Source organism: Hyalella azteca, unplaced genomic scaffold (genome assembly GCF_000764305.2).
Source record: "Hyalella azteca isolate HAZT.00-mixed unplaced genomic scaffold, Hazt_2.0.2 contig9014, whole genome shotgun sequence".
Taxonomy (NCBI): domain Eukaryota; kingdom Metazoa; phylum Arthropoda; class Malacostraca; order Amphipoda; family Hyalellidae; genus Hyalella; species Hyalella azteca.
In genome coordinates this window covers 176,802-196,363 of record NW_025939095.1, presented here as the reverse complement: position 1 = coordinate 196,363, position 19,562 = coordinate 176,802, and the positions used below count along the sequence as shown (strand labels likewise).

Sequence of the window (19,562 nt, the reverse complement as noted above, 5' to 3'; positions counted from 1 at the left end):
AATTGAATTTGTAAAATATTTGGTAGGAATAAAATCCAATATATGTTCGTGAAAGTGTATTGAAATATTTAATTCAATCGCAAGACTCATGTTTTTATGAACTTTGATAGTATTGCCTCTTATAACAGTTAGTTCTGTTATGTAAATATGAATGAATGCTTTGTACATTTCATTTTAAATATTCATAGTCATGGTTTTGCTCAGGATTTAGTTAATTGCGATAGTTTGGTTCGCCCATCTGATGAGTATATATGTTCGCATTTACTGAGCCAACATTTAATGCCCAAAAGTTTGCCTTCTCCTACGAAGACATTTCCGACTTCCGAAAGTATATACGTAGGAGCATTTGTAAGAAAAATCGTTCAGATTAAAAATTCGTTAGTTTTGAATCAATAAATAGCAAACAATTTGAGGAAAATGTAAAGTAATAAAGTCAACTATTCACTTTAGCTACTCACTCATTAAGTCATTTCGTCCAATGTTGATTCATCTCGGATTATGAGATGCTCATACTCAATTGTTATGATAGAAAACTTACATGTATGGTCTGAATACAGACGCTCGAAGTGATATTCAACATCTATTCAAAGTTACTAACAAATTTATACAACATAGTTCGTCCCCTAGTCGAAAGTATATGAATTAGTTTTCAATAGTTACTCCACAGTAGACCATATGCCTTCTCGTGATGGTGTCCAGTTTTGAACAATGCAAATCCGCTTGCACAGCTGCGGGCTGTGTATTTCTGTGGGTATTAAGCATTCCTGAGAAATCTTTTCGACTATCAGTTTTGATGAGCTTCATGTGCATTGACTTGTCATTTGAACTCCCTTGAACTAATTTACTAGTAATAAGAGATTACATTATACGAAGTAGGTAATTGCTTATTTATTTTGATAGCTAAATCACAAAATGCTTGAAAAGAAATGCATTCTCGATTTGAACGCTTGGATCGTGCTCTGATTTCTGTTAATTTCGACTTCATTATTTACCCTTTTTTCTTTAAAAATAAGAAGTCTTTTGACTTTCTATTTTACCCTTTCAGAAGCGACAGATTTTGGCTGCAAGAAGGTAAATGCCTATTAATTTTATGCTGGGAAACTACCAATTGAACTCGTTCAGGAGCAGATACTCGATCTAAAACGCCTGTGTACCGTTTTGTCTTTGCAATCATGTTTGTCCGTTATCAAATGGCAAAAAAAGTCCTTTTCACTTTGTTTTCAACGAGACCAGACAATACTGTAGTACTCCAACAATTCCTGCCCATGCAAAATTTGAGTATGTGTGAATTTGGTTTTAGAAAGAAATTCCCGCAGCTGGGAATAGCGCTCTGGTAAATTGCAATTTTTTTCAGATAGAAATAATTTGACATTGATTGTCATCAAAATTTTTAGATGAAGAATTTGCTATTAAAATTAGAATTATTATTAATTCTAGCTAACTTCCCTCTTTTTGAAATTCATCGTTCCGCTTTTGGAAGCTTGGGAGTCAGTAATTTGAGCGTGTGACTTCTCTTTAGTTGAAACTGGTAATAAATGGCGCTTTGTAACAATGGTGCAAGTGGCCTGCACAGCTGCTGGTCATTCTAGGTCTCTTTGTCCGGCACAAAACTCAAGTTCCGAATAAAATTTCCAGTTGTGTGTTGCTAAACAATTGAAGACCACCTCTATGCTGCATTGCTGTTCCCATTCATCCATTCATAACAGTTTATGCAGCTATATATATATATATATATATATATATATATTCTGTACCTTGAAAAAAGTCTATTTGTAATTATTGGCGGTCTATCGTTAAAATTTTGTCATGTGACTCAATGTGGGCTAAATTGATTATTTTTTATTTGATCTTAATAAGAAATATGATTAGCGGACATGTAGTATGGTAGCGATAATTAACGTGGTTGGTGCTCCGGACATAGGAAACAACGTACAGATCGAACAGATCGCTTTTTAAATTAAGATTCTTGTGTTTGTGTAGCTCCAAAATATTCCTTTAAATGATGAGTCACTTGAACATACCATTTATTAATGTTATGTTCAATAATACTCCATTTATTCAACATTACTCCATTTGTTGATGTTATGTTAACATTACTCCATATATTCAATGAATGAATAGATTAATACTATATTTAAACTTTCTTCTAATGTCCTTGAGTACCAGTTTTTTCCTAAAACGAATTAAAGTTATGTTGATTTTTCGTAATATCTCAATACCTGTCAAGGAAGAAATATTGAGTGTGTAAGAATGAAAAGTTTTGCAATGCAAGGGCAGCTTCATCTTGGTGCCTTAACGAGCGGTTTTTCACTTATCTGTAACTGTTATTTTTGTGTGCCATCAAATGAATCTAAAGTTTCTTGTTCGCTTCTTTACGATTTCAAAGGACATGATGTTTGAGCCGATTCTTAAGGTAATTTCTAGCTGTGAATGATTAGATTTTGATTAATGAGATTCATTAGATATTTAGTGATTATTTATTTTGGAGACATTAAATGGTCTAGCTAAACTAATATCCAATCATTAATCATTGCATTCGTTTAACAACGCAATTGCTTCATGTTCATTAACCCTAATGGGATCAGTTTTAGTCCTAAACAATTGTAGCGACATAAAATTTTGCTCCATGCCCTAGTGGTCAGTTGACGAGGAAAACCAACTAAGAGCTTCTGTTAGTAGCCACCGGACAAGTAAAACATTAACCGCAGCATCCTTTGAGCTTAACGAAGTATTCTTGCACCAGTCACCGTTCCAATTCTTTCATTCTTGGACAACGGAAGCTTGGCTTTTCAGAATCTTTAAAGGACCAAATACAATGCCAAGTCCGATTTCATTGCACTGAAAAAATTCCTTCCGACTGAATTTTCCCTTCCATTGAACAATCGATGGATCGCTAATTCTGTGAACGATGTTCTCTCGTGTGAGAAATTGTCGTTTTTAAATATCCCTGAGTTATATTTATTGAAGAAAAATTACACTTGGATTGAAATGTTGAACGTTCGTGTCTTTTTAGCGCTTTCTTCGAATGAAGCGCATTTAAAGAGCCACACACGGAAGAAGTTACATCAAAAGATTAAAATGCGCAGAAAAAAATTATCTACCAGTTTTGAGTTTTGACTAATTAATATCTCCATTGATCCTAGAAAAGTGGCGGAGTAATGGAGTAATGAACCCTTATTTGATATACGAAAACATCCATGTTCCATTGATTGAACTGTATACAATTGTCTCTGAAGATAAGTTCGTAAATACTATTTAGTAATAAAACGAACCTTTATGAGACCACATGAATATTTTCTGCATCAGCGGGTTCTCAAACATCATTGAGTGTTGCTCTAACCATAATTTCTGTGATCATCATCAGTGTTGTTCTCTAATTATTTGAAAATTGTATTTACTCTCAGCAAGTAGCCACGGTGCTGACGTCAAATTAAATTAGTCTTACTCCATTCTGATTCAATCGAAGAACGTTTCTCGAATGCAAAGTCAATAGCACTTTGCTACATTAGATCCGTTCTATTCTTCGAATTTGCTCTCCATGAGCTGAAGGCAAGATCCTTTCTTGTGAGATGTAGCGTCATTTCGATCCCTTCATTCAGAAAAGAGGCTTTTCATGGACAGATAGCGATCGTTTTCTTGATAAATTAGCGTCGATTAACTACTTATCCAAAATACACAGGTTTTCAAGCCAAATAATATCGATACAATATCATAAATGTTTATGGTAGAAACTTTTATTGTAGCATATACATGTATCTAGGTCTTAGTTGTACGTTATTGTTTAACCTAATTTTTCAAGTAAGTTTTGAACAACTTCTCGGAAATACATCATGAAATACATCATTTTTACACACTTTTACCACCGATGAAGTTAAAAAAAATCGTATAAACGGATTCCCATCATTCGCGAACAGTATTGATGTTCTTTATATGCCTCCTCTGACTTCACTCTTTCAATTGCGAAGTGCTGAAATCTCCCTGAGATGATAGTACTATCACTACTAAATGATCCTCTTCATACTGTATGCAGTGAGCCTGTAGTTCATGGTGATCGATACTGCATTGTTGTGTATTATTTGGTTAGCAGGAAGACGAGATTATCCTTGTCTCGGTACAATGCTTTGGATTAAGCGATTCGTAGATGCGGACTTAGGATATCGTTGATACGACGCTTCTTGATACGGTGTGAGGCTTGTCCCTTGTATTCTAAGACAGGTTACGTCCGATTTCTTGTTCCTCAATTTGTTCATTAATGGCAAACGTGCATTTTTAATTGTTTTTCGTCTCCCTCTGCAGTTGATTCCCCTGAATTCGCATGGGTACGCGAAGCAAGATTTTAACCTAAATTTTGTTGTATTACGCGCGTTGTATTAAATATTTGGTGTGACTGAAACGGAAAACGGGTCGCACGACGAAAACATTGAGAGTTGTCGCGTGTTATGAACGCTCATTTTCCGTGTCTCCTTGTAAACGTGTCAACGCGGAATTCGAGGGGATAAATCTGTCCACAGATGCATACAATACCTCGGTTCGTATCGCTATGTCCCAGAGCTTTCTCATCGATGAAATATCAGTATTTCCTCTCGTCCATGTGTGTGCCAGGCAGGAAACAATAGCTCCCTCATGTCATGTGTCTTTCTCCATAACCTTCACAAGGAACTCGACCACATCGCGCTCGCTTGCTAATGAAGTAAATTGCCATGCGACCGTTGTGTTGGGAGCATTTCGTTTTGACGGACCTTCCAGTGACCGGATGCATGGTTCCCTCAATAGGCTCAGCTGGAGAGGTTTTTGGTGAAGGTCGGGTGGGCAGCAAGGAAGCGGTTGACCACTGAGCCCTTCATCCACGCCACCTTGGCGTGCCGTCTAAGGGTAACTTGAGGACACGTTGTCCTCGACAAACACGTGCGCGCTCAGGAACACAAACACAGTCCCCGTCTTTCAGAAACGATTTCCTCGCTGAATTCATGAGTGCTCGAGAGCACCAACACAAGACAAGTTCTTGAAAATTGTCTTTGTAAGTCTCGCCATGCTAACTCGCATAATAATGAATATGGCGTCATAAAAAAGTCACAAACATTGAAGCTTTCCAGCTGTCAATTTTCTGACCATCTTTGAATTATATTTTACTTGCCACGCAGCCCCTGGAGCACGAGAGAAGAAGCTTTAATTATGCATGTATTGGCAAAGAGTCAAAATTATGGGCACAAAATTTGTGCTGCTGCTGGACCTATCGTTCAGTCGAGTCTCCTACAAAATTCAGGAAGCCAGTTTCCACCGAAATTTTAGATATTGGCATTTTTGCAAACTTGGTTATCGGCACGATTGTTCATCATAAGGTAGTCGGGCATAACTTGAAGCTAATTGTGTATGTTATGAATTATATGAAAATTTGATTTGATTCTTCCCGATATATAATTTCTACCGCTTTCTACGAAACTTATCAATGCGTTTGTTCTTTAGGGAATGGAAACATTCACCAAAGATGAGAGGTTTTGGAAACATTCACGAAAGATGAAACATTCACCAATTGTTTTGAGACGAGCTTCTCATACCAAATTACTGCTTTGAGGAAGCCCTGCGCGGTATGCGGTTGCCTGCTGATCCAGGAGATGGACAAGGACGCCAATTATATGTTACTCGGTTTGAAAAATATCATTGGGATTGTTTTTGTAATTATACGAGTTGATATTTTATACCTTGACAAAATTAATAACAAATTATCGAGTTATTGATCTTGCTAGACAGCTTGAACTTATCTAGAATGGATTTATTTCTTTAAAGGCACGTATAATGAGCAAGTATTGATTTGCTATTTTCTCTGGCTGTATGCCCTGACCTGGTATGTTTAGTGATTGCTTCTGGTACCTTCGCCATGGATTTCTAACACGTTCACATAATAGAATGAAATAATCCATCACATAGTGGTAAATTAATTTTCCATCGGTATGTCTAATAGACCTTGGAAATCTATAGCTCGCCTCCTTCCTAGCTATTTTTTTGTGTTTTCTAATTCATTTTCTTTCATTTTGATGATCATAAAAAGAAACCTAACTGGGATTAAATGCATTGAATATCCTCAAAGCCCATGCGACCACAGTGATTTACGTTTTCTGTAATAAATTTAATTTTCTCTTCCAAACAGCGTATTTTTTTAAGAACAAAAAATTCTGATGGATAAAAAATCGTAATCGTAAATCGTAAGGTTTTAATGTCTTTGCCTGCTTATTTGTTTAGTATGTGAATGTGCTCCTATTTTATACTTTTCCATTTCTGAAGATCGGGCGTTCAAAAACCGTACAATATCCATAATGAGAAACGGATTCTATCTTAACATTGAAATTATTCTACCGGGGTTTTGATCACATCTAAAACATGTTGCTTTCACAACCGCTGCAAATGTTTTCGGAAATTTCATGAACTCCAACGCTTTCAATGTTTGACCCAATATATGTCCGCAGTTTGACACAATATATCAATAAGTTTCCGGAGTTTGACCCAATTATTGAAGTCACGAAAAGTGCAAGAATGGCGACAGGCCATATCAGGCCTATACTTCCGGACATCACCATGCTATTACATTATAAAACTGATATTTTCCAAGGTGTGAAACTGAGTTATACATTCTCTTGTGCATTTCAAATTTCAGTGGTTAATTAAATGTAGGATTGTCTTCAAGGAGAATGCAGTACATCATGTGAGTTCCGTGTCGACGCTGCTTGTGGTCCGGACTTCTTTAGGCTTTAAACCGAATGGACACTTCTCCGAACTCACTTGCGAACTCGCCAATGGATCCACATGCAAAATGTAAGTTACTCAATCATAACTTCTTCAATCATGAACGGATCTGCTGGAAATACGCAATATACCCTAATAACTAGCAATGCTGCGATGGGGGATTGAAGTTTTCAAGTCATTTCATCTTTGATTGCAACGAACAAAAACTCTATTTCTACGCAACTTTCTAGATCCCAAATTCGTCAATTAAGAACGGGACTGCTTGAAATTCACATATAACCATTTATTAGCAATGCGTGAAGGAGGAATTATTACAGATTTTTACTTCAATTCACTTTTCATTAACACGAAACAAACCTTACCTATTCTAACCTACCCACTTTTTAATTAATTTTTGTTTAAATACATAGCGAAATGACGTAATAATCTGGTATAATCCCTCCCTCGCCGCATTGCTAGTTATTAGTTGTATTTTGAATTTCAGGTATGATGAAGTTCCAAGTACGTATAATTCATAATTGTAGGAGTTATGATTGAATAACTTACGTTTTGCGTTCGGATCCGTTGGCGAGTTAGCGATCGAGCTCGGAGCAGTGTCGATTCGGTAAGCTTCAACGTCAACTTCAAATTAACTCGTTTCCAACAAACTAATTCATTTAACTAATTTAGTTACTCTCCTAATTTTAAGCTCATTCCTTAGCTAATTCTATTGTAAATAAAGCCTTCAGACTAGCTGTATAATTTTAAAACATTCATTCTGATTCAATTTGAATCTACACATTTCTTTTAATCAAGAATAGACAGTGCTGTTATCTGTTCAATATGGTCACATAATTCTTTTCGATTAAATCACCAACTTCCTGCTGGACGACAATAAATCATTCTAGCAGAGTATGGAAATGACGGCTTGTTGAACAAGCTTTATTTAAATAAGTTTTCGGCATGTAAAATGTTAACTATTTCTATGTCGCTCACAATGATTAATGTACACTTACGACATGCTAAATTATTTATTCTTGTGAAAATTGGCCGATGATTAATGATTATAACTTTCTCACTTGTTATTACTATCTCCAAGTTTGCAATAAGCTGGTTATGCTTCTGTGCTTATATCGATACAGAGGCTCATTTGAAATTATTAAAAGGTAAATATCTATTAAAAAGTAAATGAAGTGCATTTCTCCCATAACGTTGAAATTTTACAAAATGCACTGTAATGGTTTATCGTTGATGCTATCAATTGGTTTCTAAGCTACGATCCCCTGCCTTGACGATCCCTGTCAAGTACATGCTGTGCATCCTTCGTCTGGCATTTCATTACGCCACGTTTAGAGCCTCGAGCCACGGTTGGTTTCAACTTGTTCCAATTGAACTCTTTTCTGGAGGTTCTTTCTACAACATGCTTGTTACTTCTGTTATTTCATTCAATTACACTACGATAAGAGAGATCATTGTTTATTCATTTTTTACCTTGGGATATAATTTTTCGTCTTTCTTGTGATAGAAGATGCACGATGGCAGAGAGAAAACTCAAAGCGACGTGCATTCCGAGCCTCTTGTTAGAGTTCCTGAGATTTTTCATAGCACTGTTGTAGCACCTGGGTCTTTTCGCACTAAAACGTGACACAAACGAATTTCGATTAGCTATCACATAGGATATCTATAAAGAAACGCTTGCTGAGCTGACGATACAGAGAAGTTTATTGTTTTAATTAATGGAGTAACCATTACATATCATACAGCATTTACAACACTGAGGGGCCAGAAGCTACAAGGCCAATACAATTATTTTGAACAAAAAATTTGAAAATTCGCACACAGTTGAAGTATCGATGACCAAGACATGGATCAAAGAATGATTCTTGTATCATGAGTCAATTCATCAGGTTAATTATACCAAACCCACACTTCACGCGTTATAAATCCAGCCGATGAAACAAGGCCTGTAAACATCTTGTCCCCAGCAATGCCAGCGCCAACACTCCTACAACAGAACAAATTAAGCTATTTGTTTAACTTAACGCTTGAAATAACAGTATAACTAACAGTATCATACAATGCAAGCCTTAGTAAAACATAACGTAAAAAAGCTAACACGCAGGAAAAGTTTCTACAGAACCCCCGAAAAGGTGCGACAATGAGAGAGGTTCCCACGGACGTTCGCTCAACGAATCTACAGAAAAAAAAACTTACATCGGTCTGTGGGCGGTTGCGCAAAATATCAAGACCTTCGTGACAACGTTCATGCTGTGCCTCCTCCTTGTATTAAAAAATAGAGTTGAACTCTATGAGCGGTAAAATTCGTCAATCAAATTGTACCCAAACATAATTCCACGCCAACAACAATCTTGTCACCGGCATCGGCACCCTCACGAATTAGTTGTTAACAAAGAAAAGTATCAATTGTGCAATTCTATCATGGGAAGAGAATAAATCTTAGTATATACAATGTATAGAGCAGGGTTCTTAATGGACTCGACCTGCTTTACTCGAAGGAAACGAATGTCGCGATTGTCAGCGGAGTAACCAGCTAATGCAAGGTTTCAACCAACAGTAACTCAATTCACAGCTGTCAATAGACATTAACTGCATTCCTCATTACAATAATTTTCTTACCGTCTCGGCGAAGTGTAATTGGACATCAAATTCAAATCTAATCAGTAAATAATTGTTAGGTACTTATTCTGACTTGGTTCGAAATCAATGTGCCACAATTTTGTAATTACAACTTCGAATTCAATACAAAAAGATCTAATCGTGGCTACTGTATCAAACATAAGTAAAAAAAAATTAAAGATAAAATTGTACATGGACATGTGTTGGAAATAATGAAAAAAATACCACACATATATTTGCTCTAAAATGTTCTATGATATTCTTGGAAATAAGCTGCAAAAGTTGTCAATGCGAAAAAGGGCTTCTGTCGAAAACGGAATGCTTACTCCCTTTTATACATATTGATGAATTTTTCTTTACATATTATACATTCCAAGAAGCTTCATACGACACTAGTTCGGATCCGAAGTATCATCAGAAAACGCGCCAAACATTAATACGTTGAAGATATACCGATTCAACTACCTATTAATATAAGAGACCGACTAACTACCATCCAGTACATGGATACGACACAGAGAAAACTACTCGTCGGTAAAATGGATTATAATCAAATGAGAAGCAACACTCATGGAACCGGAGAGCAGCTGAAAGTGTCTCGATCCCGTATTTATTTCCATGACCTAACATGCTGCTAATAGCTCAAGAATGTAAGATTCAGCCAAATGGTGTAGGTGTAAGCTCCAATCCATAATGGAGAAAAGGATTTAGACAAAGCAAGTGTTATTAACTTGTCGCCTAGGCTAGTCAATAACTAGCCGTGATTTGTCATTCGAACCAATGAAACGTACAAGCCGAATGTAAATTTTTTTTTTGACGTTATCAGTTCGCAAGAATTTCAGCAAAACAGCATGCAAGCTCATAAAGGGTTTCTGCACCTTTCATAACCATGCCTGAAATATCGATGAAGCTTAGAATTTTCTCTCCTAACACTCAATGTGAGAAAGGTTTCGCTGTAAAACTTCGATTCACAATTGACAGACAATGTTTGGATAGCTCGTTTCATTGTTTCCAATCGACGAGAAGAACCTTCAGAAACGACCAAACTACAATATTATCGATACAAAAAACGATAGAAGAAAGCATCACAACACCAGAATGGACAGCTAAGCACACGAGGATGATTCATTAAAATTATAACACAAACAATAACCCTACAGGCAGGCACAGAGCGAGCTAAGATCTTCCTTCGTAATGAGTATTTACAAATTTCTATACAGGAGTAACACAGCTCGGCGATATATCACGTCTTCCTTCTCTGTACAATGCACGTCTACAAAATGAATTGTCCCAAATGTACACATTTTCTCTGTACACTAATTTCATACAAGAAATGTTTACACGTACCAGATGACTGGTGTCGGCATTGTTCCACCTTTATTCACAGAATTTACAATTTGAACACGGTTGCTTAGGAGGTTTTGGCGAGGACACTTCTACAGTATGCACACAAAGTTTGCCTATGCCTGCCTGTGAGGGAGATCGCTAACGTACACTAGTAAAGCTACTAGTAAATATGATATTAATCGCTTGCTCACACTCCCATACGCCCAAAATTGGAACCCAAAATTATGGCGAAGTGGAGGAATCGTTGAAGAAAATACGACGGCAGAAAATTGAAAAGCCCTGCAATCAGTCACCCTGAGGAATAAACGCACGAAACCGAAAAAAATAATAGCAATAGCATAGGAACTCAACACGGAGGACGGCACAGCAGAAACCGATGTCAGAAATCGATGGTCTTAATAAAAGTCTTTTCCTCGAGGCACAAGACAAGTAATCAAGAATCGTGGGAGCTCAGGGCTGTATCAACAAAAAGAAACAAAGGTAACACCACATAAACAAGTAGGAAAATATAGTTTTGAACTGTACAGCAGATTTACAGTAATTAATGCCCCCTCACAAAAAAATGCCTGTACACATTTCAAAATTCAATTACAATAATGAGCGAACGAGAGACTGATGCAACCGGGAACATGGAGCAGTTTGAACAAATATGTTAACGGCAATGATGACAGAATAGCTCTCACACACACGCACTAAACAAGGACTCTTCAACCCAAAGGGTAAAACTACTCAAGAAAACACAATTCTGCAGTCATTTAACACTAATAAGATAATAGTAATAATCACTTAAAACTAAACCGGTTACGATACGCAGCCTAATAAAAATCTAGGCAGCTTCTTTCGCCCAGTTTCACTAACAGTAAATCGCTTATGGAACCCCAATACTAGCTAGAATTTCTCTAACACATTACTGATTATAAAGTCAAGAATGATACCATAGCTCTCTCCAACAAGATAAAAATAGAGGCCTTGGCAGACGTGAAACAAAAGTCAGTATAATTAGGGAAAAATCATGCTGTAAATAATCATAACGAATTCGTTCATTACGGTCTCGTTTAAGTTAACTGTTGATTATCAAACATTATCCCAGAGTCAATATCACTGACCACATGAAAAACTATAGGCAGCGCTGAACAAAGACGACCGTTCAATGCTTTGATAATCAAATCCTTCAATTAAATGAAACTGAAATTCTTCAAATCTCAACGCTGGTCACTTACTACTGATACCAAATAGCAAACTGCAACTTGACTGATGTCTTAATATCGACTTTAACACCAAACAGTCACATCATATATGAGTGCAAGACAAATCTATGTGGGTGACTGAACACAATATTGAATTTATTACGCAGCATATGCTGATTTCGAAAGTGTCTCATTTAAGTCGCCTTATTAAGAGACAATGCATCATTTCAAGCAAGAACAAAGAGCAACTAGGATATCGGAGCGATATCGTAACTACAACAGCTACAATACACGATTAACTTAAAGTCCTAGAATAGCAGATTAATGTAATAAAGAGCGAGTCGTCATTCAAGCGACGAGGGAACAAAGGCTTCAATTCGAGCGTGTATGCTCACCAAAACGTATACTCTCAAGCACATCAGTGCATGTGCCATCAGTAGGATACGCCGTCAGTACAAGTCGACTTAAACTTGGTCAAATAATTGACGCGAAAGACAAACGTTATACTAGTTATGAAAAAAAAAACATTCCAACGCACAGGAATCAATAATTAATGTAAAATAACGGGGTTGGCGCGAAAAGACTATAAGACGAATGAATTGAGAGAAACCTTCGATCAAGTCTAAAATATTATTACTACATTTATGTTAAAGTCTACAATGTTACACCTATGCAAAATGATGGACAGAAAACTCGGTCGACAAAGTGTACTTGAAAAAATCAAATGAAGCTCTGAAGAACCGCAACAAGCATGCCGTCCGGGCCTCGTGATGGTTTACATGGAATTTCCCATTGTGCCACCCATTGAGTCGTTGTTCTTCATGAAATACTTCTCCAGTTTCGCCAAGATATGTTTACCTGGAAAATTAAGATGTATTCGATGAAGGGAAACTGAAGAATATACAACGATTTTCTATGTTAGATACAATTTAGCAATTTAATGGCTAGTTATATGAAAGGAAAAAGTTTTAGTATAATTAAGAAACGGAATAAAATTTCGTTCCATCAGAAACTCACCATAAGTGTACTTTCGCAAAGTCGCGATGTGGGGTCGAATTTTGTGCATGAGAATTTTTCGCTGTGCAGGCTCAGCAACATCAATCATCTTCTGTACCACATAATTGGCGTACTGGTCCTTCATGAGCACAAGGAGTGTGCTGTGGGCGCTGTCATTGTAGCCTCCGCAAACCTGCTCAGCATTGTAAACGGTCAGAGTGTCAGGCAAGGCTGCATAACTGACTTTGTTTGTAATAGAAATTAGTGCCAAAAAATGTATACCTGCAGTTCTGAGATAACAGTGGATTTACATACTTCATAAAATCCCTCAAATATTTTAATTTGAATCAATTTCCTACAAGTAAGAATGTCAAATAAACGAAAACTATGCTGCACACAATATAGACCTCTTCAATAAGTATTGCTCGCTCAGATCTAGTAGCATGGGTGACACATTTCTCGACGACATTGCTGGCGAATTTGTGCTGCGACAGTTTCAGAACGTTTCCACGAACGCCGTTCACAATTTTGCTCTTCTCTTCCGTCTTGCCATGTTCTGTAATTGACAATGAAAACGCAAATATTTATTGAGCAACTATAAAGACTTGTGTTGATAGCACTGAGTCCAAGTATGATGACTGCACTCAAAATTTTAAGATCAATAAAAAATAGTACAATTGCTTCTAATCGATGAGACGTAGGTGCGTAGGCACCCTTACCTAAGACATGCTGGATGACGTAGTTGCCATACTGATCCTGGAGCAGCTGGTCGGTGTGCTGGTGCAACTCTTCCAATATTGGGCCGGTCTGCTCAGCCATGCAATGCTCCAAAATGCGCTGGATGACGCGGCATCCGTAAGGATGAGTTGAGAGGCTGTACACTTGCCCCTGGAATGCGTTGATGATGAACTGCAGAGCGTTCGGTTCCACGCATTCGATGCATTTCTGGACAACATGATTTCCTGCACAAAAACAAAATTGTAAGTAGCAGTAGTAGGGAGAGATTTCAAGCGCTCCAAATAAACAAAATTGTAAAATTTTGTCTTCTAATAACGTATGAAATGTCAAATTTTAGCATTTCACTTTACATTACTGACCATTTTGATCCTTGACGCATTTGAGAACGTGACCATCCAGCTCCCGCACAATTTCTTTCTGTTGATCTTGCGTTATGCATTCCAATGCCTTTTGAATCACGCGACATCCGTACATTTGCAGCGCAAGTGGCAGAACGTGGCCTCTGATCCGACTGGCAAGCACGCTCTTCTGTTCAGTGGATCCAAACTCGAAGAACTTCTGGATAACGTAGTTTCCTGGGTAAAGACATAATAACAATGAATTGAGAAAAACTAGAGTGACTGGACGCGTAGATGTTAATTAACTGTGTATATCAAACAATCAATTAATTTAGCCATTAATGAGTCAGAGGTGTAATCATAAACGTACCGAAAACATCCGTCATCAGCGAGTACGAAGCATTTAGGATCTCGGCAAAAACCATTTGCTTGTCAGCTGGTGTAGCTCGTTCCAGCTTTTGCTGAATAAAACGTGACCCATGCTGGTCTTGGCTGAACTCGACGATGTGATTGACGAGATCACGAAGCTGCAGGTTAGGGTAACGATTATTGCGGAAGTCTTCTAGAAGACGAGACCGACCAGCGCACTTCTCAACGTTCAAATTTTTCTTCAATGTAGGGAACAGAGCGGATGTATTGGGGGCACCGAAGTAACCTCCGTTACTGGCACCGTTCCTAAACTTGGCCTCCGCACCAGGAGCTGCGGAAATCATCCTGTTTCCAGAGACAATGTTACCCAAACCGAGTCCGGCGGCGACTCCCAAAGGGGGCGGTGGGGTCAGACTTCCCCCTAACATGGGACCCGGAGATGCGGCGACATTACCGACAGCTCCGTAGCTGCTCGCCCACTTGGGGGCTCGGAAGTCCTGGGACAGTGGAGACAAAACCGATGTGCGCTCAAGGGAGTCCCGCCGAGCCATGCTTGAACCGGTTCCCATGCCTGTTAAGAAGATATCAACATTAGACACTTACTTACTTAACTTATGACAGAATTGCAAATATATATTTGATGTTTTTATAGAATGTATTATCAAGTACATCCAGCATATAACTATGAAACCGGAAATCGTGAAATTTAATCGAAATCGTTCAGTCCGAAAAAGAAATCAAATCAACACAATCACCACTATAGATGGGTACTGAAGAAAAAAAAAACATTCAGATAACGGCAATGTTGTTAGTCCTTAAGCCCCAACCACTCACCGAGGTTTCCAATGGAAGGAGATCCAATGGTGCCCAAAGTGTTATTGCCAAAACCTAGACTACTACTTTGCAGGTTGAGAGAGTAGCTGTTGCCAGTTAGGGAGTTGGAAGTCTGCAAGCTTTGAGAGATGGAATCTGCAACGATCAAAAATGCCAGCTGAAGGTGCTTACTTTCGAAACGAGAGACAGCTAACCCTTAACATACTTGTTGACCTGACGATTTGAAGTATGTGACAATAAAAGAACTCGGCTCAAGACTGATGAAATTTAATTCAAACCGAAGATATAGCTATCCTTGGTTAGTACTTCTACGAAACACAAATGCAAGAGATTAAATATTCATTAGTGCATAACGATCGTTACATAAAAGCAAACCCATGATCTTCATGTGCTACTATCTACAGACTGCCAACATTCTACCACATAACACAAGCATGAAATTACTGTTAGAAGTTATTTTTAATATGAAAATAGACGTTGCACTAAATAATTTGAAACTGACCAGCAATGGAGTTATTGACAGTGAAGGAAGGCGTGCTGAGGCCATTGCCGCTCTGGGTGCTGCTGTACAGAGATGCAGGAGGTGTTCCGATCTGAGGCGCCTGAAAAAAATAGAGCATCAATCAATAAAAATTAAAGCACCAATACACGAACTAGGTTCAAATCCATGCAAACATACAAATTTAAACTAGAAAAAATAAGCACATGCTTAAAGAATAATTCATCTTATAGATGATGCTGTCAACAAATCGTTCAGAAACGAAGCTAAACAAATAACTCGTCATAAATGAATAAGAAAATTTATGGTGAACATAAATAAATATAAGGATCTTACCTGAGATGACATGAGCCTGAGGGTAGTCGGAGGTTGCTGCTGAGGTTGTGGTCCGTTGGCCGAGTTGATGATGACGGGCGCTGGTGACACGAGCCTCACGGCGCCACCGTTCCCAACGCCACGCAAGTTACCCGCCATCAACATGGCCCCGTTTTGGTCGTAGTACGTCGGGATTACCTGAAATGACAATTTCACGCATCACTTAAAATGAGAATAAGTATAGCAAAATAAAAATGAAAAGCAATGATTAACGTGAGTTTTAAATAAAATATCTATCAAAATCATTCTTTCATACTAACCTATGCGAAGTCTTGGTACTTTCATGACACAATTGCTCACCTGATACTGCTGCAGATTCTGAGCCAATCCTCCATTATTTTGACTCGTGACATCATTCTGAGATGGCGACAGTGGTCGTCTCTGTTGCTGCTGCTGTCCTGCAGCTGCAGCAAGTTGAGCTGCAGCGCCTTGCTGTTGCTGCTGCTGTTGTTGCTGCTGGATGATGTTAGCCGGGTAAACTCCCCAGTGCACTCCATAGTACTGAGGGATAACTGCTGCGGCGCCCGGTGCTGTATAAATGAATTTGCATGAAACCGTTTCGTCAAGTAAAAGACCCTCTGCCTAAAGCAGATATTGAGTGACCTCTAAGTGGTAACATGAACTGTTAACGCATAGGTCACAAATGGAATATTTTTTGGAAAGGAGGAACAAGTTTTCAACTAACATTATTAGACGCATTTAAATTCTCACTATTAAGAAACAATAACACGCCTGCTTTTGAACATTTTTACAGTAAAGCATAAGTGCAGGAAGCGGTGGCTAGAGCAGCAGAACATGGCAACTCACCGGCAATAAGCGTGTATGGCTCCTGAGCAGTATTGATAACGTAAGGTGCGTTGGGGAAGCCTGCAGCAGCTGGAGCCAAGCCTGAAATAAAATCCATCATATGAAATAGCCAACACAAAACCAACGCAGTCTGAAGGTGCTTCTGTTCTCATATGTTCTGTCATATGTTATAAAAGAAAATAATTCAATCAGGTGACGCAAATATATGAATTGAGAAGAAAAGGAAGAAAAAAAAGCAAATGGAACTCTGTTGACGTCGCAGTAGAAAAAAACGGGAATTTTACAAGAAAATAAAGCATAATCGACAAGTAAAATGGAACAGCCACTGAAAACTTTTATTCTGGTAATTTGACTCGACAAAACAACACATATCGTGGGTGGCAGAACTAAAGGTGACGTGTTGTTTTGAACCGGCGACAAAATAATGCAAGGCGTCGTTGCTCAGTAAGTGCATTGGCGAAGGCTCGCCAGACTGATGGGCGCCGTCAAATCGGGAAACCTGCGCACTCAAGTAACGTCGCTCCGTAGCCACGAACAGGACAGCTCAGAAAACTAAGTGACATGCGCTCGAAGGGTCTCCATTACCATAACTGATGTCTTGAAAACACACAAGCCGTGAGGAAAAAAAACTAAAATTTGAAGATGAAGAAGACAGATTTTAGTGTCTAATAAATTTGTGTGAATTTCCGTTCAATATAGATTTATGAAACGCAAAAATGCAAAAGTAGGAAGAACTTGCAAGACAGAATTCAGAGAGTGAAATGATGTAATATCGATGGTGCTTGAAAGTGGTTAGTTTGGTTGGCGTACCCTGCTGAGCGAGGTACTGCTGCTGTGCGGCCAGGAGCTGAAGCTGCTGCTGAGGTCCTGCAGCAGCTGCCGCCGCAGCAGCTTGCTGTTGCTGCTGCTGAGGACTCCGGAACAACTGAAAAAGACAAAATAAATATTTTTCAGACCATTACATTGTGTAATCAAAGAGCTAAATATTCTAATTTTCAATATTGTAAACAATAAATTTCGAATAGCAAGAATTCACTTTACACAAATGGAAAATGGGAGTTAGGTTTCAGTAATGATTCAATTTTATTCAATGATTCTAGAATCTCACAAGACTGAAGCCAGATGAGTCGCAAGATAAATGGAGACACAGAAAACGAGAAAGTGCACAACGAAATTCTGCCAGACGTCTCGGTCTTACTCGATCGACCGAATTGAGAACATTATTTATCACCGAAGAATACAAGTCGTTGAGCTTTAGAAAAATTGTTCAACTTTTTTCGAACAGAGCTCGCAAGACAAAAACTTGTGGTTCCAGGAAAAGGAAGGAAGGAAAAGGACCACTAGCATTTTAATTCATAATAGGCCATCATGAGACGATTGGTCAAACAGTTTTCGTCGAAGCCAGGATGTCTTCCATACCTGAGTAATATTTAAATTAGAAACCATCAGAAGGAACTCTGATAAACTAAGTACTACGATTTTAAAAAAATTAAAACGTTAAAATTAGCGTAAATTATTTACACCACATGGAATGTCTCGATATCTATACTTTGTTTCATGCTGCTTCCGAAAAATATACAATTTACAACAAACTACTTACCTTTTTGAGCTTTAGATTATCAATATCCAGGAAGGACTTAGTTAGATCAACATGAAGGGTGAAGCGCTTCTCCTTCAACTTCATTTTGAGATAGTGAGGGATTGATCACAAGAAATCCACCGTGATTGAAACTTTCTCAGTAACAACAGTCGTTTTCAGTACTAATATTGTTAGTTTTATTAAGTGTGCATTAATGCAAGAAGCTGTGATTTTTTTATATACACTGCACTTCGACAAGTCCGTCTATTGTCACGTGCAGGTAAGGTGAGCATAAACGTTTAAATATTTCTCACTTTTCATATTCATTCAAGAGCTTTAAGAAGGCACTTGAATCACTGAAGCCAACTAATAGAACATACACAGCTGCAAACCTCAACAAAACCATATATTTTAATCAAAGTTGTACACGAGTTAATCAACACAAATATTTGTGAGCATTATCATATGCCTATACAAATATTATTTACACAGGGTTAAAAGCTAAATATCTGACACGCCCGTAGCCAGATCCGATCCCAACCACTGCCACGAATGGCGGTGGAATCCAAAGATAATGGAACGTTAACACACTAATAATTATGTACGTAATATTTAATCATTCAGAAAATGCAGATAATTAATCCACTTTCTGCCCAGTGGCAGCCCTAAGAAATTCACAGTTCTGAAGGTAGTTGGAGGTTGCGACAGCAAGGCGTCGCACAGTCACAATTGCATGCAAATTAATTCTGGCAGCGAGAAACCAAACTACGACGGCATCGAAGTTGTGGACTGAGAACGGAGTCTCCAGTTCTCTCCGATTGTTACTCATTGCCAGCATCAAGTTGGGTTTGTTTCGCGGCCACCGACTGCGCTCTGTTATAAAAGCATATTGAAAATATTCTAAATAGTTAAAATGAAGGACGTTAATCTACGATAGGTAATCTAGAAGTTAAATTTATTCCTCCAAAAGCTAAGGAAAAGTAAAAGAAAAGATCGGGAAAAGATAAAAACTGAGCAAACAATATTATTGCAGCTTAAAATTTGTCTGCAAATAACTATCATGTTCGTTCAGAAGCTTTTTGAACACTGGACTCACAGGAGTGCGACTTGAAACAAATTTGTTCAATGTTTGTACATGA

At 38.1% G+C, this 19,562-nt stretch overlaps 1 protein-coding gene across 1 annotated transcript; it reads right to left on the bottom strand.

Annotated features, from left to right (window-relative positions):
- Positions 1-8,416: 8,416 nt before the first annotated feature.
- Positions 8,417-18,827, bottom strand: LOC108670395 (pumilio homolog 2). The gene is made up of 13 exons (XM_018157865.2): positions 18,445-18,827; positions 17,655-17,769; positions 16,845-16,925; positions 16,338-16,567; positions 15,999-16,175; positions 15,666-15,765; positions 15,164-15,298; positions 14,331-14,900; positions 13,982-14,197; positions 13,604-13,846; positions 13,292-13,440; positions 12,906-13,077; positions 8,417-12,746 (listed from the first exon to the last, which is right to left on the bottom strand). Exons 1-13 carry the CDS (start codon positions 18,526-18,528, stop codon positions 12,664-12,666), a joined length of 2,355 nt encoding a protein of 784 aa, XP_018013354.1. The 5' UTR covers positions 18,529-18,827; the 3' UTR covers positions 8,417-12,663.
- Positions 18,828-19,562: the final 735 nt, after the last annotated feature.

Coding starts and splice junctions, on each gene's coding strand:
- LOC108670395 (XM_018157865.2), bottom strand. CDS start 18,528: ATGAAGTTGAAGGAGAAGCGCTTCACCCTTCATGTTGATCTAACTAAG. Junction 13,078..13,291: donor GAGCAATACTTATTGAAGAG/GTCTATATTGTG, acceptor AATGCTGAGCAG/GTTTGCGGAGGCTACAATGA. Junction 12,747..12,905: donor TTTGCGAAAGTACACTTATG/GTGAGTTTCTGA, acceptor TTAATTTTCCAG/GTAAACATATCTTGGCGAAA.